The sequence below is a fragment of the Vicia villosa genome, linkage group LG4 (assembly GCF_029867415.1).
Source record: "Vicia villosa cultivar HV-30 ecotype Madison, WI linkage group LG4, Vvil1.0, whole genome shotgun sequence".
NCBI lineage: Eukaryota > Viridiplantae > Streptophyta > Magnoliopsida > Fabales > Fabaceae > Vicia > Vicia villosa.
The window spans coordinates 193,074,236-193,102,136 of record NC_081183.1 but is presented as its reverse complement, the minus strand read 5'-3'; the positions used below and the strand labels follow the sequence as shown (position 1 = coordinate 193,102,136).

The window sequence follows — 27,901 nt, the reverse complement described above, 5'->3', positions numbered from 1 at the left end:
AAACTTCATTGAAAAATCACGTTCTTAAGTGTTATAGCTCGTTCAAGGTTTGTTGCACAAGAAAATGATTTTTTCTAGAAAAATTGGTATATTTCTTTTTGTCACGCAAGAGCCAGCTAAAAGAAATAGTATTAATAGAGTCGCAGGAAAACTAGAAACCAAACTAATTACTTTATTTAATAAACATGTGATAAGGACATACTTGATTGAGAAAATCTTACTCGCCATTAAAACAAAATGACCGAGAGATGAGAAAGGATTTTTAATATTTATTCAACAAGACAATTTAAGAACAAACATTGATTGCCACGATGAAGAATTTTGTTGAGTAACTTCACAAACTGGATTTGACTTGTGAATAATGTGTAAACCAACAAATTCACCAAATTTAAATATTTATATCTTTGATATTTCTATGCTATTCAGTTCTTACAACATATTTTTTACCATTGAAATCAAATCATATTTTTTTAACTTTGCATTCGTGTACGATCGAAATCATGAAGACTAAAGGTTCCCAAAAATATGAAATTCCACATTAAAAAATAAAAAATGTTGGAGCATGAAGGACAACTACCTACAAAATTGAAGTGTGGTCCTACATCAATGCAAGATATTCTTAGATATTTAAGTTAATTTCTTAAATTATTTTTAATTTTATTCATAATTTCTTGAACATTATTGGAATTATTTTATATGATATTAATTCCTTTTATTTTCCAATCTCTAATACAATGTAAAACATCAAACTTTTTTTCAATCTCTATTAAATAAGTATAATTATTCTACAATTATTTTTCGATCTTTAATGCTCGACTTTGAATCTTCTCCTTTTATTTTTTTCTCTATTTCTCTCTTTTTTTTTTCTCTATCTCTCTTAATCTCTCACTCTTTTTAAAGTAAAAAAATAACTTTTTAATAAAGAGAAATAAAAAAGAAGAAGAATAGAAAGAAAAATGAAAGAAGAAAATGCAAATCTATTAAATATATTTTACATAAATTTATATTTATAAATTAGTTCAACTGTTATATAGTTATTAAACACTACTAACTTATTCGTCTACTATAAATAAATTTATAATGAATAAATTATAATTAGTTATAAATTCATCTACTATAAATAAGTTTATTTGAGAGTTCAAATATGCTAATCCAATTTGTTAAAATAAAATTTAATCCAAAGTAGCTAGTCTAATCTAAAGATAAAAATCAATAATTGAGCAACAAATCACACTTTTCAACCAATACTTGTTAAAGAATCTGTTTCCTCTAATATCCAAATTACAAATTCAGGTTTCAATTTCTTACACCTAGTGAGACAAATAAAGCAATTAGACAGTACCCGCAGTCCCGCACCATATAATTAACTACCAACAACTAACAACACTACTAACTTAACCATGGTTAACTTATCTAACCATGATTCCAAAACTGCCAGTTGGAAACATAGAGCGTTAAATCAAAAAGAAATAATTTAACGATCAACCTCACAAAACTAAATGCATGCGAAATCAATATTCACACACACGATCCAAACCCAAACCTGAAAACTCAATGCTAAGAGGCGAAATCGTCGGTTCCAAAAGCGCGAGGCACACCGCCACCACCGCCACCGTATCTAACAAAGTTCTCGTGGCGGTTAAAGCGGACAAGGTGATCTCCAACACCGCGTTAGCATGGGCACTCACTCACATCGTTCATTCCAGTGACTCTATCACACTTCTCGCCGTTTATTCTACCGAAAAAACCGGTAAATCGAAAACGATAATTGGATTCGGTTTTAATCATTCATCGAATTTTCTAAACTGTTTTCATTTTGATTACAACTGATTAGGATTTAGCTGATTACGCTTGATTTGGATTTTTTAGGTAGAAGATTCTGGAATTTCTCGAGACTTGCCGGAGATTGTTCGAATGGACGCGCGGGAAAGTCGCCGGAGCAGATTTCTGATATCTCTGAGTCTTGTGCTCAGATGGTTTTTCAGTTGCACAATCACATTGAGGTAATTTTGAAATTTACCGCGTTTTTTTACTGTTTACCGCGATAAATAATTACGGTTATATATGAAACCGTTATCGTACCTGAAGAAATTCTCTGTGAGTTCCGTTTAGGATTTGTGCTGTCGTTTTCGAAACTGGTTTCTTTGAGGAATTAGATTTTGTACTGTTACAATATGCACAGTTTGATATCAAATCAACGGTTGATAATATTTTAATATGTAAAATTGAGGTTAAATTTTAATCTGTTCAGCAAGGTAAAAACCGGTCGCGTAAAAGTTCTGGCAAATTCGGTCGGTACAGGTGTTACAACACTGATTGCGGTCGTTATTGTGTGATCACAATTTTTTCTTTCACATAAAACCAGGAAATAGTGATTTTAGTATTGATATGTACCTATCAGTATTGTATTGTCGTGGTCGTTTTCCTAATTGCTGACGGTTTTTTAAAGTCAATTTCAAATAAATAGATAAGATTTGTTACAACATAAAATCTTGAACTCAAATGGTTTAAATTTGAATACTGATTTTGTTTTTTAAAATAAAAAATTTCAAACAAAAAATTGGGATAAAAAAAATGTGACTATCTCCTGATGATTGAGTGCGCCAAAATTTTAGTGTAGGCCATGTATTATTAATCAAATTCAACTCAATAATTTGATTAGCAACTTTTGGTCTTTTTAATATTATGCAATTTCATTGATCCAAAAAATATACTAGTATATATATTCTAGCGTGACTGAGTTTAGGAAGTTTCTGATCTGTACTGCCTTAACTCTAGTTTATTCGATTCCCATGTGCTTCATGATTCTAGTCTTTCTTTTTGCAAAATTATTATTAATTTTTGTCTTGATTATGATGCATCAATAACTACACATGCACGAAGCTTCTACACTAAAATAAGTTACAAGGAGTGAGTGTCTTTGTATGTATTCTGTAATTGATTTTTTGAACAATTTTAGGTACTAGTCCCCACCTTGTAACAAAATAAAATAAAATAAAATAAAATAAGACTAACTTATTTTTTCATTCCCTAGTACTCTCTTCTCTTATCTATTTTAGCCATTTCTCTTTAAGTTTCTATTTTTTATTATATAACTTTCACATCACTCTCAATTTCTTTCTCTACCTTATATTGTGAGAGTGAGGCAATAGTAGATAAATCTGTTACAATGATTAAGCGCATTCTATTGGAGCAAGTTGGATTTTTTGTCCTTGTGCTGCCTCCTGTTCTACGTAAAGACATACCAGTATTCCCCCCACCGGGCCTTATATTTGTACATTTACAAACCATTTCACAAGTCATGTCAATACAGCGAACAATGCTGTGTTTGTAAGTTGGAACTAGTGGAAGAAAACTTGCTTCAACAGTACGCAATTGAATCTAATGGCAAAAGAACAAATATTAATATTATACGGGGATGGATTAGTCTTCTTTGTAATGTCTTACCTTAAGAATACTTTGGCCGTATCAAGATGACCTCTTGATTTATGATGCACTTTTTTTTAAAAGATCTTTCATATGACTTATCTAGATTGAATTATATAGTTAAATATGTTTGAAGTTATTTCTAAAATCTTATGATTATGAATGAGAATGCCAATGACCAGCAGTAAGCAGACAAATCATATATTTATCTCATAAAGTGAAACAAGTTAAGAAAATCTCAATGGCTTTCAACTATTAAATATTTATGTGTCCTATCTTTTCATGTAATAAGTCATAAATTCTTCTCAACTTAACCAATTAATCGTCCAAATTCCCTACCAATTCCTCCATTCAAATTCTTAACCATTTTCTCCATTCAAATTCTTACACTATCCTATTTTGGTATGGCATTGTATATTTGTTGAAATTGGCTTATGTTATAGTTTTTATAACTGCAGGTTAGGGTGAAGATTAAGGTTGTCACGGGATCTCCCAGTGGTGCTGTGGCGGCTGAAGCTAGATGGAGTGGTTCCCATTGGGTCATACTGGACAAGTAATTAAACATCAAAAAGTATTTCTTTTTTCTGAGCTACATTAGTTTGTGTCAAAAGTTAAATGCAAATATGTTATTTTGCAGCACGTTTGCATTATGAATTTTATTAGAGGATTCAACAACATATTAGCTATACTTAAGCGACTAATATTAGCTTGTTTGAATAACTGCTGTTCGTTAAGGGTAATCATTTAATTGATATAGCCATATAGGCAATTATTTGTTAGTTAATAGGGTTTGTTTGAATAATTGCATAACATAACTTTCAATCAGAATTAATGTGTACAACGTTTTGGTGCTGCTGCATGCCCTATCAGTGAAATATTTGTTAGTGAACTCCTTAACTTTACTGAAACAGGAAACTAAAGCAAGAGGTAAAACATTGCATGGATGAACTTAACTGTAGCATTGTGGTGATGAATGGATCACAGCCTAAAGTCCTCAGACTTAATTTAGGAGGACCCTCCGATGAACTCCAAACACCATTTTTCTCTACTTCCTCTTCACCAGGTATAGAAATCAAAAAGCTAAATGGACGCAGATTGAAGCATTCCACCCCAGTGGGTAGCCCTGAAGTAGCAGGCTCATCTGTTATAACCAATACTGGATTAGATTCAGTGTCAAGCTCAGACTCAATGACTTCTCCGTTTCTGGTCTATAAAGAAAACCCACTGTATAATGGCCAGGGACCTCGCAAAAGAACAAACAAACCAATCAACAAGCCAAAAGATTTCAACTTCCAGCCACCATCATACTTTAATTTGGAAAGGGATAGCCCACCCCCTTCAAGGAAACTCCTAACATCATCTGTGGCTAGTGATAACAACACTGAAATTTGGATCTCTCAGAACCACATTAATAACGATAAGCTTCAAAGAGCTGAAAACAGAATGATTCAAAGAACTAAATCTCCAAATTCTAAAACTTTACTTGAGACTTTTTTACACTCTGATCAAGAGAAGAGAACAGATGAACTTGAGTTTAACAAAACTCAAAGTGTAAGTTATGACACCAGCTCAAGCATCAGAGATAGCCCTATTCCTTTGGGTAGAAATTCCTCTATACCTCCTCCCTTGTGCTCACTGTGTCAGAATATAGCACCTGTATTTGGAAACCCTCCTAGACGGTTTTCTTACAGAGAGATAGAAGAAGCTACAGACATGTTCTCAGATTTAAATTTTTTGGCTGAAGGTGGATTTGGTGTGGTTCACAAAGGAATACTGAAAGATGGCCAGGTTGTCGCAGTCAAACAAATTAAATTTAGTGGCTCTCAAGCAGATCTTGATTTCAGCAGGGAAGTTCGGGTTTTGAGTTGTGCCCAACACAGGAATGTTGTATTACTGATAGGATTTTGCACAGAAATCAATGCGAGGATATTAGTCTATGAGTACATATGTAATGGATCCTTAGACCTCTGCTTACATGGTATGATATTTACTAACTTTCTACATTTGTTTCCGGTTTCTTTTTTATATATAACAATTGTTAGGACTTTTATATCTCTCTATTAATAGTAATACTTTGATGTTTGTATTTGAATGTTCTTTGCAAAAATCCTGATCACATCGAGACTCTATCATCTGTTGTATATTTAACAGGCAACAAGAGTATACCTTTGGACTGGAACTCGCGCTTAAAGATCGCAATCGGAGTTGCACGAGGCTTGCGCTATCTCCATGAAGATTGTAGAGTTGGTTGCATTGTGCACAGAGACATTCGCCCTAAAAATATTCTCTTAACGCATGACTTTGAACCCCTGGTAACTTACTGAGCCTCAGCCAAAAGCTTACTTCAAATTTATGATGTATAACCGATCAAATAAAAAGAATAAGCGTTAAATTGAATGATGTACCATTCATTTAGGTGGCTGATTTTGGGCTTGCTAGATGGCAATCAGAATGGAACATAAATACAGAAGATCGTGTTATGGGAACTTCAGGGTAATTTTTTATGCAGGTTAATGAGTCAAAATACAATATACAAATAAATTGTTTGATTCTAATCAAGCTTGCCTTGCATGAACCTTACCTAGGTACATTGCTCCGGAGTATCTTGATGCTGGAATTCTTACATGTAAAGTAGATGTATATGCATTTGGAATTGTTTTATTAGAGTTAATAACTGGTCAAAGAATTCGTGAGTTGGAACAATTCAACGAACACCCGTATCTTTCTGAATTGTTTCACCCCCTACACATGTTGGACCCCAATCATATCTTACAAAATGTTGGATCTCTCAACCCATGGTTGGATTCTGACGGGTCACTAGAATTTAATCTTCAATTTCAAGCCATGGCACGAGCTGTGTCACTTTGTCTACGTCTGGATCCTGATTCCAGACCCGCAATATCAAAGGTGTGAATTATTTAGTTTCTTTTATGTATCTTAGTTTGTTTTACTAATTTATTTTATGATTAAATACAACATATTTTTGTAACATGATTGTAGATCCTCAGAGTACTTGAAGGGGGCAATGCAGTTAGTTCTTTGGGTTTAGACATCAATTCAGTTGGTAGCATAAGTGGTCATTTAAGTGGTTTGAGTTCTCATACTCCTCCTAAAGGTAAAATAAGCCATTCTCGTAAGTTATCACATTGATATCTACAATGGTTTTTGAACTAGAGGATTCTGTTTTTGTTAATATGGTTCTGTTTGGATTCTGTTTTTGTTAATATGGTTCTGTTTGTCAGCTCCGTGGTAAATGCATGTCTCTAATAAACATATAGAAACATTCACACAAAACAAACACCGTATTTCGTGTTGAAAAGTCAATATCTCAAACTGCTCAAAGAAATAAAGGTTTGTAAGTGATACAATGGGAGGTTGAGACATCATTGCAAAAAATTTAAGAACTCATTTAAAGCTGTGTTACCATTTGCCATTATCATGTGATTTTTTACAAAGACTGATTATACTTAAATAGTTCATCCATATTTTTCTTCGAATGGTTAGATTTTAAGTAACCTTTAAACAATCCATTTTTATGATATTTTATTTTCATCACGCCTGTCTGGATTCAGTACTAAGTGGCCACACTATACTCCAACAAATTGTTCGTTTATAAGTTCCATCTGATACGTTATTTAAGGTATCTGTTAAAGAAATTATGGATTGCAATTTTCAACCTGAGATTGCTACATTAGAAAAAAATGTTAAATATTTCTTCAAGATTATGGAACTCATTGTGTAATTCATTAGAGATTTTGTTATATAAAAATTAACCTAGATAAGCTGAATTTTTACATTAAACAAATCAAATCACAAATTCAGCTTTGACAAAAATGAATAGAGTTTAGTCACCTTAATTTCTTCATTTTCATACTATTAATTTTTGCATAGCATAAAAGAAAAAAGAAAAAAGAAACCATGTTCTTAGACCGAGAATGACTAGTTTTCACGGAGGATGAAACTTTTTCTTGTTGTTTTGAGTTGAGGTGCACACTAGGTCGTTCTCTTTAAAATGTCACGCAGTGTTGGTCAAAATTGTGGAAGAAAGACGATCAACTACGACGCCTCTAAGGTAAAACAACTTAGTTTTATATTTTAGAATTACTACTTTAACAGTATATAATCAATCTTGAAATAAACCATCTGATAGTGCACATACCAGTTAAATATAGTATAAATATATGATATAGAGACTAGTCGTAATTTCAAAAACGAGGAGAAATTCAAATAATTCTCCAAAGAGAATTCAATATTGATTGTTTGATCACATAAAATAATTTTTCAAACAAGGAGAAATTCAAATAATTCTCCAAAAAGAGAGTAAAAAAATACTTGATAATTTCTCAAACAAGGAGAAATTCAAATAATTTTTTAAAAAGAATTCAATAAAATACTCGAAAAATTTAACGAGTAAAAAGAAAGAGGGAAAAGTTGGTACTTCGACAATTCAAAAATGCAGAGTAAAGAGAGTGAGAAAATTCAAAAACGCAGAGTAAAGAGAGGGAGAAAAGGAAAAACTCAAGAAGTTTTTTTGGCTTGTTTTGAAATAAACATTTGCAATCTTTATATAATGAATATATAAAATGTATTTAATTTGAGACTTAGAGTTTTCTCAATTAACACACAAACCACATAATTTTCTAATAATATGGGATTTAAGAAAAACAATTCAAATTCATCTCCATATTAGAATATTAACATGTTCCAGTAATCCCCTACTTGAACTTAAAATAGTGTTTCAGAAGTAACGTCAAACATTTTTATGATTGTGCATAATTAGAGGTGTCTACAACTTGAACTTTTGTGTAGCAAGTAGGATTTCAATTCAACAAGAATGACACAATTATCTTGAACTCACAATCTTTTTTTAAGTTGTATTTTAAAAGTTTGTGCTTTAATGGTCATGAACATCTATCTCAATTAGAGGGATGTATTGATAGAGGCCTTTTGGGCCTAGAGTTTCTTGGGAAGGGTCCACTTAGTCAATAGTGAATCGTTGAATCTATATTTTCTAGGGAAACATGGATCAACTACTAAGACTCACTTCTCTCTACCCAAGAAACGTCTTATCTCCTCTTTTCCAATGATTGTGCCAGAGGAAAGTGCTAGGGCGAGGCGGTATCTCTCTAAAGGCGACATAAGGGTTGTCTCCCTTCCTGGGGGTGTAACATCTCCCACCATTGCAAAGTCTTTTACAAATATACCTCTACAGAAACAAAAACTCAATTCGCATTTCTCATGAAACTACTCACATGTACTTCCTTTGTTTGCCCACTCATGACACGATAAGTTCTTTTCACACTTGCTTTAGTATATTTCTGATTGGTAATACTTAAGATCATCAAGTCAAATAGAAATCACTAAATCTCTCTTATATAATTAGTAATGTTGACGGAAGCTGCAATCGACCGCCTACCCGCTCTGGCTTTGATGGGACCATCTGTAATATATTAGAGGTTTCGTAACATGGCTTCCCTGATTTTATTCAAGGCTCTTTAGATATTCTCAAGGTCGAACTATCATCTACCATGGTCTCTCATTACCGAAAGATATGAGTTTTATATACGCAATATGGTATACTGACTTATCCCATGGTATTAGCCTAATTGAGTCCACCACTCATAAGTTTCATAAATTTGTCTAGTAATGTAGGACATCAAATATATTTAACTTGAACACAAACATCTCAGATTTACGCATATTCGTTATGAAGGAAACCAAGACGCAGATTACATAACCAAGTTTTGAGTTACTTAGAATTATGAAAATATATGTTACATGTCACTCCCTCTCTCAGTTGAGTTAAATTCTTATAGTCGATGTAGCATGAACTTTCTTTTTATAATTATTAATATCTTTCTATCTTCATTCTCGTAACAAAAAATAAAACTAAAAAATAATAGTAAACAAATAAATATGTTATGACATGCATTATAATTGTCACAAGAAATAAAATATTTATTTTCACATTTAGAGTTTCTTTGAATAATTTAACACTAATAGAGTGGCGTGATAGAATTGAATAAAATGAAACGCAATGAAAAGAACATAACATAAACTTCATTATATTATTTTGATATTTTACGAGTGAAACTAATATTTCATTTTATTGTTTGGAGTCTGAAAAAATTATTATAATTTATTCCATTTTTACATTTTCCTTCAAAAATATTAGTATAACTAATGAAAGTAAAAATTTGGAGGACAAAATATTAATTATGTTACTAACTTATTTTATTCCATTAAATACACTCAACTTGCATCTCTCGTGAATATACTCACATGTAGTGCCTTTGTTTGCCTACTCATGACATGACAAGCTCTTTTCATACTTGAATTAGTAAATTTTTGATTGGTAATATTGAAGATCACCTGGAACTCACTAAATCTCTCTTATATAATTAGTAATGTTGACGGAAGCTGCAATGGAACCACCTACCCGCTCTGGCTTTGGTGGGACCATATGTAATTCACTAGAGGTTTGGTAACATGATTTTTTTATTTTATTCAAGCTCTTTAGATATCCTCAAGGTCGAACTATTATCTACCATGGTCTCTCATTATTGAAAGATATGAGTTTTATATACGCAATCTGATATACAGACTTGTCAAATGGTATTAGCCTGATCGAGTTCCCCACTCATAAATTTCATAAATTTGTAAAGTATTCTAGGACATCAAACATATTTTATTTGAAGACAAACATCTCATAGTTACCCATACTTAATTTTAAGGCAACTGATATTTAATTTTCTAATTAAATTTGGAGTTACTTCAAATTATGACAATATGTTACATGTCACTTTCTATCTCAGGTTGAGCTAGATTCTTATAGTCAAGGTAGCATGAACTTTCTTTTTATAATTATAATTTCTTTTTTTATTTTTATTCTCGTAACAAAAAATAAAACTTAAAAATAATAGTAAATAAATATCATATGACCTGCATTATGGTTGTCACAAGAAAGAGAATATTTATTTTCACTTTTAGAATCTCTTTGGATAATTTAACACTAATAGAGTGGTAGGACATAGTTGAATAGAATCAAACAGAATGAAAATGAACATAACATAAATTTTATTCTATTGTTTTGATATTTTACGACAGAGCGAAACTAATATTTTATTTCACTATTAGAAATAAAAAAAAATGATAATCTTTATTCCATTCTTACTCTTTAAATTTGGAGAAAAAAAATCATAATTTTGTTATGAATTTATTTGACTCCATTAAATACACTATAATTTAAATGAAATAAAAAGAATGAACTAATATAATGGAATTAGATCAAACATATTCCATCGTGATAGAGTTTGAGAAGCTCAGCATTCTCATTGATTAGATGAAGAAGAAGATAAACTTAATTCAGTTACAAACTGTTACAACTGTTATTGAATGCATAAAACCGAAATCTATCTTAGCTTATCCATATATATTCTATCCTATTCAACAATGGGCCAAGGCTGAAATAATGTACAAAGCCCATATTACAAAAAGTGAATCAGCCCAATATATTCTATATACACTAATACTCCCCCTCAAGATCAAGGAGGTGACATTGACACAACCTTGAGCTTGTTTCGAATGTCTGTAAATGCTGCACTTGGTAATGGCTTTGTCATGATGTCTGCAAGCTGCGCAGAAGCTGGAACGTGCTGAACTTTAAGTTTGTTGGCAGCTACCTTCTCCCTCACAAAGTGTATATCGAGTTCTATATGTTTTGTTCTAGCATGCAGCACTGGATTATGACTGAGTAGAACAGCACTTAGGTTGTCACAAAGAAGAGAAGGGGAGAAACATTTGACTTGTAATTCTGCAAGGAGTGATTGTAGCCATAGTAGTTCAGAAGTTGTATGTGCCAATGCTCTGTATTCAGCTTCTGCACTAGATCTAGCTACTAGAGATTGTTTCTTGGAGCTCCATGAGATCAGATTAGGGCCTACAAAGATACATGAACCAGAAGTAGATCTTCTATCATCAATATCATTGGCCCAGTCAGAGTCACTGTAGGCTCTAATAGAGAAGGCTTGATTTTGTTTGGCTGGAGACAACATAAGTCCAAGGGTGGCAGTGCCACTGATATATCTGAGGATACGTTTCACCATGCTCCAATGAGTATCCAATGGATTGGCCATGAATTGGCAAGCCTTATTCACACAGAATGTTATATCTGGTCTAGTTAGGGTAATGTATTGCAAAGCACCTACGATGGACCTGTAGAGTAAGGGATCTTCCATAACATCAGTCCCAAATTTGCTGGGTTTGCAGTGACTAAACATAGGAGCTGCCACACCCTTGGCTTCTTCCATGTTGACTTTGCTAAGGAGGTCTCTGATATACTTGGTCTGAGTGAGGATGAGTGAGCCATTAGATTGGTATTTCACTTCAAGACCTAAAAAATACTCAGGTTTCCCCAGCTGTTTCAGAGCAAACTCATGGTGTAGCTTAGATATCACTTTGTGAATCAGAATAGAGGAAGAGCCAGTGATAAGTATATCATCAACATAGACTAATGCATAAAGAGTTGTACCTTGGTGGCTGTAAATGAATAAGGAGTGATCACATTTGCTTGCTATAAATCCAAACTGAAATAGTGTCTTGTGGAGCTTCTCATACCATGACCTTGGGGCCTGCTTCAAACCATAAAGAGCCCTGTTGAGTTTGCAAACAAGTGTTTTGTTTTCAGTCACAAAACCTGGTGGTTGAGTCATGTACACCTCTTCCTTAAGAGATCCATTCAAAAAAGCATTGTTGATGTCAACTTGTTCTATTTCCCACCTGTAAGTTAGTGCAAGAGTGAAAAGTATCTTGATGGTGGCAGGTTTGATCACAGGTGCAAATGTTTCATGATAATCAAAGCCAAATTGTTGATTGAAGCCTTTGGCTACTAATCTGGCTTTGTATTTGTTGATAGATCCATCAGAGTTTTCCTTCACCCTAAATACCCACTTACAACCTATTGCCTTTCTATGAGCTGGAAGAGAAGTTAAAGTCCAAGTGCCTTTGGCAATAAGAGCATTATATTCCTGTTTCATAGCTTCATACCATTGAGGATGAGCTAATGCCTGCTTGACAGAAGTAGGCTCAGTGTGAGCTAAAAACACCTTGGGCTTTAGACTGCCTGTTTTGCCTCTGGTGACCATTGCATGCCTATTGGTGGCTGAAACTGATGGTGGTATATGTTCAGAAATGGTATTGGGTACAGGGGTGTTTGAAGGTGCAGTGTTTCCCAGCTGATCTTGAGACTCAAGTGAACCAGAGTGAAGACTAGGCTCATTAGTATGCATTGTAGTAGTGGGAATGAGGGTAGTGTCCAACAGGGGATTGGAAGTACTGTCAGGCAATGACTGTAGGGTGTTAGTAGGGGTGCCAGCCTGTGTGAAAGGGACATGACCTGAATTTGGACTCTCTTGGAGGGAGGACACAGATTGTGGTACAGAAGTAGTTTGAGCACTGTGTGTACTAGCAGAAAGTACATTAGTGGAATTACCTGCTGGGTAAAGCAACAATCTAGAGGAAAACACAGGATTGACAGTACTATTAGGGACACTTTGGGATGAGCTATCTATGATAGATGAAAAAGGGAATTGAGTCTCGTTAAAGATAACATCTTTTGAGATGTATATTTTTCCCTCACTGCTAAGGCACTTATGACCTTTGTGTTGAGGAGAAATTCCCAAATATATGCATTCAGAACTTCTGAGTTGCAATTTGTGTTTGTTGAAAGGTCTAAGGTGAGGAAAGCAGGAACAACCAAATGTCTTGAGCATGCTATAATTTGGTAAAGTCTTAAAAAGTGCATGAAAAGGAGAAGTAAAGTCTGGTGCATTAGAGGTTGGTACTCTATTCAAAAGATAAACTGCATGTGTAAAGCTATGATCCCAAAATTCCATGGGCATTTTAGCATGAGCTAGGAGTGTTAGGCCCATTTCTACTATACTTCTATGCTTTCTCTCTACTGTACCGTTCTGATGTGAAGTGTGTGGGCATGTTAACCTATGAACAATGCCTAGTTCATTTAAATATTTTGTAAATGGTCTAAACTCACCCCCAAAATCAGACTGGACAGCTTTCACTCTAACATGAAATTGTGTTTGCACATATGTAAGAAACTGTTTAAAAACACCCAATGTTTCAGACTTTTGTTTTACAAAGTAAATCCAAGTGTATTTTGTAAAGGTGTCAACTATGGCTATGTAATATGAATAGCCTTGACTGGATAGATTTGGTGAGGGACCCCATAGATCAATGTGAACAAGATCAAAAGCATTTGTGTAAACAGTGTTAGACAATGGGGCATGTAATCTATGAGACTTACCAATGCTGCAAGAGCTACAAAATGTAGTACATTCTTTATTAGGTAATGAAATGTTACAAAGTTTTAGAATAGACTTAAGAGCTACAGAGTTAATATGCCCTAGTCTATTATGCCAAAGGGAAAGTTGATTAAAGCAATTACTTGAAAAAGCTGAAACTGGACCTTTTGTAGACATGCCACCATTGCTGGTAACGAGAGAATCCACAGGCTGGGAGGAGAAACGATATAAGCCACTAGTATCCAGGAAACCTTCTAAAAGTATCTCCTTAGATACCTGAGATTTTACAAAACAATGATCAGCATGAAATTCAAAAAATACATTGTTGTCTTTGGCAAACTTTGAAACTGACAAGAGATTTCTAGTTATACTAGGAACATAAAGTAAGTGTCTCAAGGTTAAATTGGTGTGAGGGTGCAAAGGAGATGATATAGCAGCTACTCCTACAGACCTAATTTTGAGACCTTGACCATTACCTACCAAGACTTGGTTAGACCCTTTGTAATCATGTACACTAGACAAGCAATGTATAAAAGGTGTTAAGTGGTGGGAAGCACCTGAGTCAGCAAACCAAGCTTGAGATTCCAAGTTGGTTGGTACTTCAAGATCTTCTTGATGAGCTAAAAATGCAGAGGCCTGGACTTTGTTGGCTTCTTGTTCCCTCTTCTCTCCTTTGGAGCTATCACTTGCTATAGTTGATGCTTGATTCTTTTGTGGAGTTGGTTCATAGTTCTCATCATATATGTGCCAACATTCCATAACTGCATGACCATACTTACCACATAATTGGCAAGTTGGTCTGTTTCCAGTGGAGTAGCTTGATCTGGCTCTACCACGACCACGCCCCCTAAAATTTCCTCTTCCTCTCTGGTATGCAGTACCACCTCTGGTGGGTTTGTGGCTGAAGTTTTCTTCAGTATGGGCTATGTTAGCCGTTGCATTGGTCACTGCTAGCTCTTGACGATACTTGTCAAGTTGTGCCTCTTGCACATAGAGCAACGCTTCAATCTCGTATAATGTTGGTGGCTCAATTTTCCCATACACCATCATGATGAAGGGATTGTATTCTTCAGGTAGACCTTGAAGAATGGCATCAATTTGATCACGCTCAGAGATAGGTTCTCCTACAGCTAGTAAGGCATCTGAAATGGCTCGAATCCGGAGAACAAATTCAGAGATAGAGCGACTAGCCTTCTTTGTAACCTTCAGCTCAGCCCTGAGTTGGTGAACTCTTGCCTTCATAACCGCAGTGAAGTACTTGTGGATCTGCTCCCAAATTTGATAAGAGTGTTTGCACGATAGCACGCGAGGAAGCACTGACTCTGAAATTGTTGAAAGTAGCCATGTGAATAGGGCTTGATCTTGGACAATCCAAGATTCATATTCTTCAGATCTGACATTAGCGCGACAATCATCTTCATTCTTGAACATCGGAGGGATTTGAGGATTGACGACAAAGCGATGGAGCTTGTGTGCGATTATGATCCCTTCCACTTGCTGATTCCAGAGCAGAAAATTCTTTTTTTGAAGCTTGATTGAGAGCTTAGGTCCAAACACTGTGTGGTTGGACGCGGTTGCGAACGGCGAGGACTTTGCTGTTGTACGCGGTGAGTGTTGATCGGTGTTTGTTGGTGATGCATCCATGGTGTGGAGAAAATTCTTCTTGTAACAGTTAGGTTGAAACGATTAAGAGGAGACGATGAGCTTCAAGATGAAGCTCAAGAACGTGAAAGATACAGGTTTATGTTGATAGCGGAAGGTTGGAAGGATCAACGGCGATTGATACCATGATAGAGTTTGAGAAGCTCAGCATTCTCATTGATTAGATGAAGAAGAAGATAAACTGAATTCAGTTACAAACTGTTACAACTGTTATTGAATGCATAAAACCGAAATCTATCTTAGCTTATCCATATGTATTCTATCCTATTCAACAATGGGCCAAGGCTGTACAAAGCCCATATTACAAAAAGTGAATCAGCCCAATATATTCTATATACACTAATACATCGCATTCCATTTCATTATTTTTTTTAAGTCAATCAATAAAACATGATATACACTTCATTTCATAAATCCCAATAGAATCTAAATTTTTTCTCCTATGATTTTCTTTCTTATATTACTACATTTTGATATTGCGATTCTCATAACAATCATGATTAAGTTCTATGATCTCTTCATATTTAACTAATTGTCCCTTTTCCTACAAATCCAAATAAAAACTAAAACCCATTATTGCTGTATCCGATACACTAGTATTAAAAATTGTCTTACTTATCATCATAATCAAACCAAGAAGAGACAATGGAATGTGAATGTCTTCAATAGAAAAAGGAACCACCTAAGCTGTAACAACCATATATACATCGTATCTCTAACAACTTTGATGGAAGAAAAGTCTAAGAAAGTCGAGTTATTTTTATAGATCCAGATTCATATTTAATATGAAAATACCCATCAATGAGTTCAATTTCATAATGTATCATATAATATATTTTCTATATCTCACTCACACACGATCCAACATAAACTATACAACCACATTAAAACAAATCTTTACACAAATTATATTACATTACATTAATAAATATCATACATATACATCTTCCAGCCTTACAAAAACAAAATCAATCAAAGTCAATTAACAAAAAAATAAAATAGAGAAACAACAACACAATCATCCCAGAAGAGACGTGGCAGTAGAATCACACCGGCCCATAAAAAGCCCAAATAATAAACTACATTGGGCCAAAAAGCCCAACAAAAGCCCGTTCAATCAATGCCGTTTATTATGCCCGGCCCGACTCGACGAATAACTACCGTCCGATTCAGAAGGCACCGAATCAGAATCAGAAGCAATCCTATGATGCTGCAAACTCTCAGAAACACTCCAAACTTTAACAGATTTATCCAAACTCCCACTATACAACACCCACCGTTGATCTCTCCCACCAGCATTATCACGATCTTGCTCCACCGCTAAACATTTAACGGGACCGTCATGCCCCGTTAAAACAGAAACACACGTGTGAATAACGCCGTCTCTTTTCCACACGCATATGGTTTTATCAGCTGAACCGCTAAAAACCAAATTACCGGCCGAAGCTAAACACAAAACCGCTAACTTATGACCCTTAAGAACCCCACCGTGCGCAAATTGCTTATCACGTTCCCAAAAATTAACCAACCCATCCGAAGCACCACAATAAACCATTGAACCGGACGAGTCGACCGCTAGAGCCGTAACCGCACATTCCTGTTTCAAAAGCGTTTTAACCGCCACGTGCTTCGTTCCTTTCCCACGTGCTTCTCTTCGCCACACCTTAACCGTTCCGTCAGCGGAACCGGAGAAAACTACACCGTCATTGCCGCAAACGACGGAGTTCACCGCGTCTTCGTGTGAGGTTATGGATTCCAAGCACTTCGAATCGCTGATTCTCCATACTTTGATAGTTCGATCCCATGAAGCGGAGTAGAGGTAGGTTTTGTCCGGTGAAAGGCTGAGGCATGAAACGGCGTCGGAGTGTTTGATCCATAGCGCGGTTCGGTGTTTACGAACCTCGACGTAGTTGCTTGGTTTAATGGAGCTTTTGAAAATGTCTTTGAGCGTTGGTAATGTTCCGGCGCGTTTGTGGATGCTAGGGTTCTTGACGGAGACTTTCCAGACTCGAATTTTTCCGTCTTGGTGACCGGTGAAGATTTTTTGACCGGAGATTATTATTGCTTTTACTAGTCCACTGTTGGATTTGAATCCGCAATATTCTTGAAGATTCTTCCACACGCGGATGTTCTTGCTGTCGGAGCCGGTGTATAATAAGTCGCCGGAAGCTGCCAATGAGTAAATGTGACCTTCTTCGCGAACGAGGGAGCCGATTAGGGAATTCTGTGGTGGTGCTTCTTCGCATTGTGACCATTGTGGCTTTGCGAATGGTGAATTTGTTGTTTGATTCCATGGTGACATCATCATTGGTGAGCCCTCACCACTTAACCTGAATTTCATATTTCTAATTTCTAATTAATTATAGATTAGGAACCATTAATCATTGTGCTAGAGTATATTAATCATTGTGCGTGAGTGATTATATTGTACAGAGTCATATCAAATGGCTCCATAAATAAATTTAAATCATCTGCATGAGTGATTATATTGTACATAGTCATTTGATTTTAAAATCAAATGACTCTGCAACAAATTGATTAACTATTGTAATATATTACAGAGTCATTTGATTTTAATAAAATCAAATGACTCTGCAACAAATTGATTATAATTCACGCAGATGAATATATTACTATTATGATTATGTTAGTAGTTTATAATTCAAAGGTGTTTATCTTTTTAAAAACTAACAAATGAAGAGAAACAAATGAAGAGAAGCAGATGGAAGAGGAGAGACCTGACAGGGTCATAGTAGTAAGGGCTCATGGGAGAGGCGGCGCTGCTGCTACGCTTTGCATAGTCGTCGTCTGAATAGGCATCGGTAGTGGAAAGCCGAGGTTCGGATTGCATGAATTGAGGACGAGGAACATTGTTATTGTTATTGTTATTGTTGTTACCATTGTTGCTGTTGTTTTTTCTGTTGTCGCCAAACATGATGTCCTCTTTTCTCTCTTTTCTCACTATCATTCAAGATATGTGTTTTTTTTTTTTATTTCATTCACCGATTCAGACACCAGGATCAGCTCAACCACCGGAAAATGAAAACCAGAGATTAAAGAAAAGAAAGAAAGAAAAGAAGAAAAAATGAAATGAAGACTTTGATTGATTAGTTGGCCAAAAGAAAAGGGAGAAGAAGATGTTAAGTTGTGAGAGAGGAAAGAGAGGTTATAAAATTGTGTAAATATGGTGTGGAAATGAATGGTGAACAAATTATGTGTGAACACGTACGAGAAATACATTTCGTAAAGAGGTTCTGACAAAATATAATTTTGGGTCCGGGATATTCGGGTTTCTTTGGTAAAATATAGGATTGCTTCTATGGGTAGAAGAACATGTTAAGAATTTATGGGTTGTTGTTGACACTTTGTGGTCTGAATTTGTTGTTTTGAGTGCTATTTTAAGGTAGAGATGATAAGTTTTTTTAGCCATACGGCAAATAATTTATCCCACAATTGCAATGCAAGTGGAAAATAATGTTGAATGTATGGTTGATTATATAACATAGTACATATGTATATATATTTGAACTGTTTTGTCTAGAAATAATTTGGACAAAAAATAAATTGTAAGACTTGGTTCAATTAACAAGTGTAGATATAGTTAATCTTGACAATCTATTTTATGTTAAAATATTTATTTTTCAAGTAACCAAAAATATATATATATATATATATATATATATATATATATATATATATATATATATATATATATATATATATATAAGGAAATATATAAAAGGTTATACTCCTCTGCATTATTTATGAATAGTGATATCAATTTGTATATGTTTACAGGAATCTCGGTGAGAATTATCTGTTCGAAGTTTTGAAGTCGGAGAATTTTTCTTCTGCAAGGATGGGGATGAAATGAAAAGTTCTTCATGAATAGGGATATCAATTTGTATATGTTTACAGGAATCTCGGTGAGAATTATTTGTTCAAGTTTTGAAGTCAGAGATTTTTTCTTCTGCAAGGATGGGGACGAAATGAAAAGTTCTTCTGATGACACTTTAAAGCATGATTGAGGAAGTAATTCTGCTCCGCATATTCCATGACCCCGACCATATTTTTAACTTCATGTCTTTTAGATATTATATAATATATATTTATATAATTTTACGTATTTATTTATAAAAAAATCAATATATTAAAAACTGAAGAGTTATTAGTGGATCGTTTTATTTTAAAAAATATATAATATATTGAAAATAAAGAGTCATTAGTGGGAAAATGAAGAGTCACTAGTGGATTATATATATATATATATATATATATATATATATATATATATATATATATATATATATATATATTATGTTTCACTATCAAATATACAACTCTAAAAAAGTGCACCAAATACATTGTAAAATTTTGATTGAAAAATATATACATTTTCTTAAGATTCAATGTCTGTGGGGATGTGGACGGAAAAAATATTTCCCTGTGACGAGGATCATGAATGAGGACGGAAAAAGAATTAGGGGGCAGAGCGGGGAGCGAAAAAACATCCTCCAGATATTCTCTGCCCAATTGACATCCCTAATTATGATATGTTTGAATTACTCTATCCTCCCTTACAAATTAAATATGTATTACATTTAAGTCTATGTTAACATTAATACTTAACTTAAGATCAGCATTAACTTCACAGATTTTCCCGTTCTCTCTTAACATATCTAATGGTGAAAAAAAGCAAGAAGGCAATGACTACCATAACGGCCAAAAAATGAGAATTTGTCTCCAATGAAATTTTGTGGTTCACTCAAGATAATATATCTAGTGGTGGATGCTTCTCTCTTGGGAACAACATAATATCTTGGTTCAATAAGAAAAAAAATCGTGTCTCATTATCAATAACTAAGGTTTTACATATTGCTACACGGAGTAGTTGTACACAACTATTATGGATGAAACAAATGTTGAAGAAGTACAATATGGGACAAATTGTCATGACATTATTCTGTGACAAATTGAATTCCATCAATATTTCAAAGAATTCTGTTCAACATAGAAAAACCAAACACATTGACATTCCTCATCATTTTATTAGGGTGCTTTTTGAAGATAAAGTCGTCGCTCTTGACCATATGGCAAATGACCAACAGTTGGATAACATTTTCATTAAAGCGTTGGAAGTAAATTAATTTGATAAGCTGAGAGGTGCCCTTGTATTTGCATATGTGAGGTTCAATAGCACCCAAAGCTAGGGAGGTGTGAAGGGAGTGGTTCTCCTTTTTGGTTTGTGCTGCACATGAAACGAAGTAGACTTTAATTGTTTAAAACCTCTTTTTAGTTGGACCTTTGCTACAACAAATAATATTTTTCTCCTACCTCTATATTTTTCTCTCTATTTTCATCAAGTACCAAATCTTCTCAATATGAGCCAAAAGTATGGAAATCAAAGGAAGAGTTCCTCTACCAAAGGAATCTCAATCATGAAAGCTATCGAATGATTTCATGAGGTTGAGAAAAACAAGAACACTAGAGTTAGGTCTACCTCTTCTATAAATGGAGGGGTCACTCTACATGGATCATCGAGTGGTGCATCTATAATTAGGAAGAAATATGTGACCAAGAGGAAGTCCTTGAAGAAGTGACTTGGTCAAACTCATGAAGTTGACTTAGAGGATGATGAAGATTGGGCTACCTTCATGAATTCAAGAAGATGGAATGAAGATGAAGACTGAAGGGTGTTGATTTCAAGTGATTTTTTTACTCAGCCCCCTGTATCTGGGCAAAATTTGTTATGGTTTTGTAGTGGCTTGCTAACCTCTATCACTTTGTACCAATATTTGACATGATGCTCTAGTGTTTTGTTCAACATATATACTATTGGTTGTGGTTTACCTAATATTGTTCTAATATTTGTATGTTCTAACATACTAACCTCTGTGATGTCTGGCCAAAATTACTAAGGAATACCTTTGCAAAGTTGTGGCAAAAGGGGGAGTAACAGTGTGCGTATGAGGTAATTTTTCTGACTACTAACTACTGACTCTGAGGGAGCTGATATATGATAATTTTTGACGTGTTTAGTACTAACTGCTGCTATTGGTATTAACTATTCTAATTTTATGGGTTTTTATGGAAAACACACATGCTGGAACATTTGATTTGACATCTAGCCCAGATCTGTGTAGGTTAATATTGTTCTGTGTTAGTAGTAGCTTATAATCTTTGACTATTGACTACTAATTATTATGTGTTCTTGCATGACTAACTCTTCTTGAATTATTGCATGACTGACTATTTTGTAACATTCTAATTTATGATAGTGTAGCATTTTCATATGTGTGTAACTACCTCATGACCTCTAACATGCAAACTCACGTGTGTGTAACTACCTCATGATTTCTGTTTATACTACAAATGTGATGCTGCTACTTTAACTTCTGCTGCTGCTGGTATATGCTCTAATGGATTGACTTCTATTGTTGGAGATGGTTTTTTAAGAATGGGATCTCTGATACTCAACTGTTTTTCTTCTTGAAGAGTTGTTTTGCCAAAATTTTTCTAAGGAGGAGATTAATGTTACTTTTGGATTGGCTGTATGATGCAAAACAATATGGATTTTGTTCAAGCTTCGTCTGGTGCAGAGGGGCACATGTGGAATCTGATGTTCCAACATGTGAGCTGCAACATTTAGTATCTTACAACAAACATATGTTATTGCAGTTTTGATTCTAACTTATTCTATCCAAGACTCACTCTACAAAGAAGATCTACAAATTCATGTTTAAGAGTTAATTTTGATGTATTGGTGCAACAAGTTGAACACGATGCTTCAACACATGTGTAATGCAACATCTGGCATTGACATCAGCGCACATGGATGTTGTTTAGTGTACAATTTCTAATTGGGATTTAATCAGATTTTTTGCAGTTATTTTAACAATGTTTGTTTGATTTATTTAACGACTGGAGATATTCAAATCAGATTTAAATGGATATTTAAATTTGAAATATAAAAAACCATATCTTATTGTTGGAGACAATTATGGAGAAGATCATATCCAACAGAATCAACTATTTTCTAAACTAAACCAAATTAAATATCCAAAGGAGAAAAACCTAGAAAACATAGTTATATAAGGAGGCTCAAGTCACACGATTGAGACATGAATTTTGTGCGCACGATTTAGTATCTTTGTGATAGGGTTTTGAGCCATTGTAACTTGTACTCCACGTTAATGCCATCATAAGGGTTAATGCTGAATTTGTATGTACATCACTCTATATTTCAGTAATTCGGCATAGTTATTGGTTTGTCTTAGTTGAGTTGTAAACTCAACATTCAATAGGATTGTTTTTGAAGTTGATCACTTGGGATTAGTAATTGAGAGAAAGTGAGAGGGGTTCTCATATTTTGGGGGATACCAAAATAAAAAGTCACTAGGATTAGGAAGAGGCATTGAGCATCATGAGATGTTGTTCATAGAAGACTAAGTGTATTAATTTGAAGTAGTGAATTTTCTTTCTTGGATAGAGTTTCCTCCAAACGTAGGTGTTGTTTGCACTGAACTGGCTTACTAATATTTGACGTTATTTATTTCTTTTACATTGTCTTTGTGTTGCTATCCATATGTGTGTTAAGTCTGATTTAACTTGTTAGATCCGTTGTTCCAACATCGTGTCCAACATCTGTCTCCTCAAAAATAGAATTTTAATTATGGTATTCCACGATCTACAAACAAATATCTCCTAGAAGTACCACTACTACAAATAACACATTTGACCTCAGCCGGAAAATGCATTTAACCTCAGCTGCATAAGCCAGATAACAAAGAGCGTCATGAAAATTTGCAACTTTACCTTCGGTTAATAAAAATGAGGAGTTAAGTTATCTACACATGGGTTCGAACCCCAAAATCTTCACTTTCATTATTTTCAAAACCATTGCATCATACCTCTCGGTATATCAATAAAATCGAGGGGTAAGATAGATTTTTTTTAACTCGTTACATTGTTTACACATAATATTAATAATTAGATACATAAATGATTTTCTGCTAAAATAAGTATATATGAACACAAACCTCAAACCCAAATAATTTTCTGCTCTTGCAATTCATCATTGAAATCTTTTCATGCCAAATGCTCTTGTAAACCTTAAAGTGGTGGATGTAGATAGTTTCAAGTGCTTTCTGATGTTTCACTTACTTTTTGATATTCAGAATGCTTTTATAATGGAAGTTTTTTATGTTTCACGCGGATCACTAATTGTAGTGCCTTGAGCGTTGATACACATGAAATGGACGACACTGATTTGTTTAAGGACACTGATTAATATCCTCAATAATCACGCCAAAATTATCCCCTTAAATTTGATAAAAACTTAGGTAAAATATGTTTACCCCTCGGTTTTAGAAGAAATCGAGGTAAATAATCTTTTTTTAGACATTATATCGTTTACACAGAATATTAAAGAAATACAGATACATCATCATCATCATTGTAATTCCATATTTTGTTGCATATCTTGTATGCATCCAACTTCTAATCTTTTCAAATGTTGAACTCCCTTCTTTGTTTAATCTGAAGCAAGAATGATTTTATGCACTTGCAATCTATCATAGAGAACTTTTCCAGCCTTCTTTAATTAAGCGTCGTTCCAAAAATATAACAACACCATTATGTGAGATTTATTGTAAGGGAAGAAAAATGTTTTGTTCAAGAATAAAAGAACATTGAATATTTTTCCCATCTTGCAATCCATCTCAAAGACTGATGCGTACAAATTTGGGGCAGTTACATATAAGTTAGGATTATGACAAAATCTGTTCAACGAGTGTTTTTATATAGTAAAATCTAATTATTTTATCCATCGATTATTATGAAAACTGAAGAAACAGATCATTTAGTATACACTTATAAACAAATAAAAGCATAAACTACAATAACCGGGATTCAAAGCATGTCCTGAATTATTTTTCCCCTCAGTTATATTAAAAACCGAAAAAATATATAGTTTTCTATATAAAAAATAACATGGCACACCTTGACGTTATAATTCTGTTTTATTTTAATTGAAGTGAAAATTTTATTATAAAATATATTATTTATAGTAATATATACATGATCAGCATTAGCAAGACCCTGAGGTCTATTAGAAAGATCATAAAGTATCACATTGGTTGGAGATAGAGCATTGAAAGAGTATATATAGAGGGACACTCCTCACCTTACCAACCGATTTTGTAAAGATGAGTTAGGTCAAACTCTAATATGGTATCAGAGTCTATCGATCGGATCATGGGCCGCCCACCGTTAATATCCACGCACCAAGCCCAAAAAGAGTGTTGGACGTGAGAGGGTGTATTAGAAAGATCTTAAAGTCCTACATTGGTTAAAGATAGAGCATTGACTCCTCATCTTACCAACTAATTTTGTAAGGATGAGTTAAGTCAAACTCTAATAAAAACAAATAGATGGTATTTTCAAAGATCGTCCAACACCTATCATTTAGACAATTGTAGTAGACATAAGGTTTAAGGTAGAGCTGTCAATATGGGCTACCCGGCCCTAAACGGGCCGGCCTTAGCGGGCCATGGGCTTTTCAGGGCTGGGCCAAAAAGGCCCTGTATAATATGGGCTCGAGATTTACTACCCGAGTCCGGTCCTAGATGGGCTTCGGGCTACCCGGCCCTAAATTGGCTTTTTTATTTAAAAAAATTAAAATAAAAACTCCATAATATTTATTACAAATAAAATTAAAAATTATGTTATTTTAAACATAATACATTTTTAAGTACTATATTATCTCTTATAAATACTATAATGTGTTTCTAAATACAATATATGTCTAAATTGTATAAAATAATACTTGAATATTTATTATAAGAGAAAAACTAATATAATATGATGAAAAAATGTTGATTATATTAATGTATAATGTTTAAAAGAGAAAGATTGAATAAAATAGAGATAAAATTTAGTGAAGTGAGAAAAATCAATATGCTATTTTGAAGTAAGATAATATAAATATTAATTTTTTTTTTAAAATTTATAATTATGCGGGCCTGATGGGCTACCCAAGACTCATATGGGCTAACCCTAATAGGTAGCGGGCTTTTCAAGGCTTGGCTAAAAAGGCGGTGAAAAAATAAGAGGTACTTATTAAAGGTAGTTTAAGGTACTTATAAAACTCTACAACCTTTCTATTAAAGGTAGACTTTGAATCAGATTTAGATACAAAAAATTCTAACCTAAAAAATCTTACACTAACACGTGTCACGTTTGCAGGTACATTTCAAGTGAAGTTGAAAATGGTATCAAAATACACGGTTGAATATTTATTCATTTCCTGAACGTGAATCAGAAATGTCCATCAAATAGTAAAAGTGAAAACATCCATATATTATAAAACTATATAAAAATTTATTTACTAATATATTTACTTTTTAAAAGAGGTAAATTTTTATCTACCCAACTTAAAAAGTTAGGTAATGTTATTTTCAATGTAAATTTTTTTAGAAACAACAAAAATTTATATAATCTTATGATTAATTAAATGTGTTAAAATTAAATGGAACACTGTGATTGGTTAAAGACACACTACTCAACTTTTTATGATGGGTAGAGAAATTGTCCCCGTTTATAGATGATCGGTCATTTCAGAATATAGAAAAAGTAACATTGGATTTCAGTGGTGTACAGTAACATTAGATTTGTGTGGTGTTGAAATCAATGAGAGAGAAAAAAATCGCAACTACACATCTTAAATTTTGTTTTCTCAAATTTTTAGTTAATGCTTGAATGAGGCACATAAAGTGGGCTAACAATATGATAACCATAAGCTTGTCTCTTAAGGGAATGGTTAGATGTTAATGGAAATGCGTTTCAAGAAAAATATGTTATTGGAAATGGCCATAAGTGCAAAGAAATTTCAGAATATGTAACTAGTTAAATCGAGAAATGTACAGCTAGCTAGTAAGGTAAACGTCTTCACTTTCTAATATTACTATAAGAATAAGATAACCTTCTTCTACTCCATTCTGGTCTGTCCCAAAATATATAGTTTCAAAATTCAAGTAAAAGATAGTATAATTTCCTACTCCTTTGCTTGAGAGCTAACCATCAATGGGCAGGTGTTCTAATAACACCTTACGTCTCTTTTGTTATTTTTTTTATATCTCCTTTATGCTCTTTATATTTCTCTTTTTATTTCTTTGGGAAATTTTTATTCAAAATCTATTTTTAAAAAGTCCAAAATACACCATATTAATTAAATGAAATGAAGTGAATTTTCACTAGGTATAAGTTTATTGCGAATTTTGTAAAGTTTTATTCGATGATTATCTTTATATTTTTTTGCGTTCTGAATAGAACAAGAATTGTGATTGAGTTGAGGTGGCGATTTTATGAAGTGGGAGACAGACGAATTAAATGTCAAACTCATCAATGCATCGTTGCACAGGATTTTCGTACACGTGGCCCTAGCTTCGTAGATTAGGGCATGACGCTTTTGTTTAGGATGCTCGAGTGTACTCAAGTATAGTTGTGTTTCTAAGGTAAGATTTGACTGTTACTTTTTATACGCCCATTTTCCTATAACTTGGATCATCTATTGAATTGGCATGCTCCACTTTATAAAGATGGTCTGGCTTTCAAACGAAATCATCGTTCCCATTGCCCCCTAGAGTTCACTGCCTTTTCGCGATCTTGTATTTCTCTCACGAACTTCGGTGATCGTTGACCTCTTTGTTATCTCGCTTGATTTGGGCCCGTGTCTCTTGAGACACTGTGTTCTTCGAGCTTGCTCGCTATTCCTATTCTTTTGACTCATTTTTCTTTCTCTCAGGTACCTTTCCTATCCCCCTCATTCGCATTATATATCTCTCACTCCTCTTGTAATGGCCAACTTAGGGGATGTACCCATGAATGTAGCAAAGCCTAGTGGTGGTGAATCCTCGTCATCACCTGGGGTTGAAAACCCAAATATGTAAGACATTTTTCATGTTGATCTTTTAGAGGTTAATTAGCCCATCCACGACCCAAACATGCTTAGTGATGGTTCTAGGTTTGGTTTAGATTTAATGGAGGATGGCAGCAATCCTGACACATGGGCGGTGAATAGAAGGGGCCCATCCAATACATAAATTAGGGTTTACATTAATTTTCAAAGTCCTCTTGCTAAACATATGACATGATTTTTTTATGAAAACTCATTTGTACCATGTAGAATATTTTCTAAATCATTTCTAAAATGGTTTTATTCTTCTTAATGTTAAGATGCACATCATGACTCAGATGATACCTACCAATATACAGAAACGCTAAAGTATCCTAAGTATCTTAGTTTTGACATCATGCAAAACATCTAACGGAAAAGTGCACTCACACAAATGCATTCCATACAAACATAAATTTAACATACATTTCATCTGCATTTCATGCTAAGTTCATCCTAACTCCTAATCAACGACCAAGAAATAATGTTCACTTGGATCACCAAAATGAGCACACTGATTGCATCTTCAAATTTCCCTCCAAAC

General features: G+C 34.1%; 2 protein-coding genes across 2 annotated transcripts; one reads left to right on the top strand and one right to left on the bottom strand.

Moving 5' to 3' along the window:
• Positions 1-1,492: 1,492 nt before the first annotated feature.
• LOC131596546 (inactive protein kinase SELMODRAFT_444075-like) lies at positions 1,493-7,190 on the top strand. The gene is made up of 8 exons (XM_058869224.1): positions 1,493-1,750; positions 1,870-2,003; positions 3,885-3,979; positions 4,338-5,404; positions 5,578-5,738; positions 5,843-5,919; positions 6,012-6,333; positions 6,427-7,190. The coding sequence occupies exons 1-8, from the start codon at positions 1,504-1,506 to the stop codon at positions 6,574-6,576; spliced, it is 2,253 nt and encodes a 750-aa protein (XP_058725207.1). The 5' UTR covers positions 1,493-1,503; the 3' UTR covers positions 6,577-7,190.
• A 9,110-nt stretch (positions 7,191-16,300) lies between these two features.
• LOC131596545 (protein JINGUBANG-like) lies at positions 16,301-18,372 on the bottom strand. Its single transcript, XM_058869223.1, has 2 exons — positions 18,143-18,372; positions 16,301-17,734 (listed from the first exon to the last, which is right to left on the bottom strand). The coding sequence occupies exons 1-2, from the start codon at positions 18,370-18,372 to the stop codon at positions 16,522-16,524; spliced, it is 1,443 nt and encodes a 480-aa protein (XP_058725206.1). The 3' UTR covers positions 16,301-16,521.
• Between the last annotated feature and the right edge of the window lie 9,529 nt (positions 18,373-27,901).

Coding starts and splice junctions, on each gene's coding strand:
- LOC131596546 (XM_058869224.1), top strand. CDS start 1,504: ATGCGAAATCAATATTCACACACACGATCCAAACCCAAACCTGAAAAC. Junction 1,751..1,869: donor TTATTCTACCGAAAAAACCG/GTAAATCGAAAA, acceptor TGGATTTTTTAG/GTAGAAGATTCTGGAATTTC. Junction 5,920..6,011: donor CGTGTTATGGGAACTTCAGG/GTAATTTTTTAT, acceptor AACCTTACCTAG/GTACATTGCTCCGGAGTATC.
- LOC131596545 (XM_058869223.1), bottom strand. CDS start 18,372: ATGATAGTGAGAAAAGAGAGAAAAGAGGACATCATGTTTGGCGACAAC. Junction 17,735..18,142: donor TACTACTATGACCCTGTCAG/GTCTCTCCTCTT, acceptor TATGAAATTCAG/GTTAAGTGGTGAGGGCTCAC.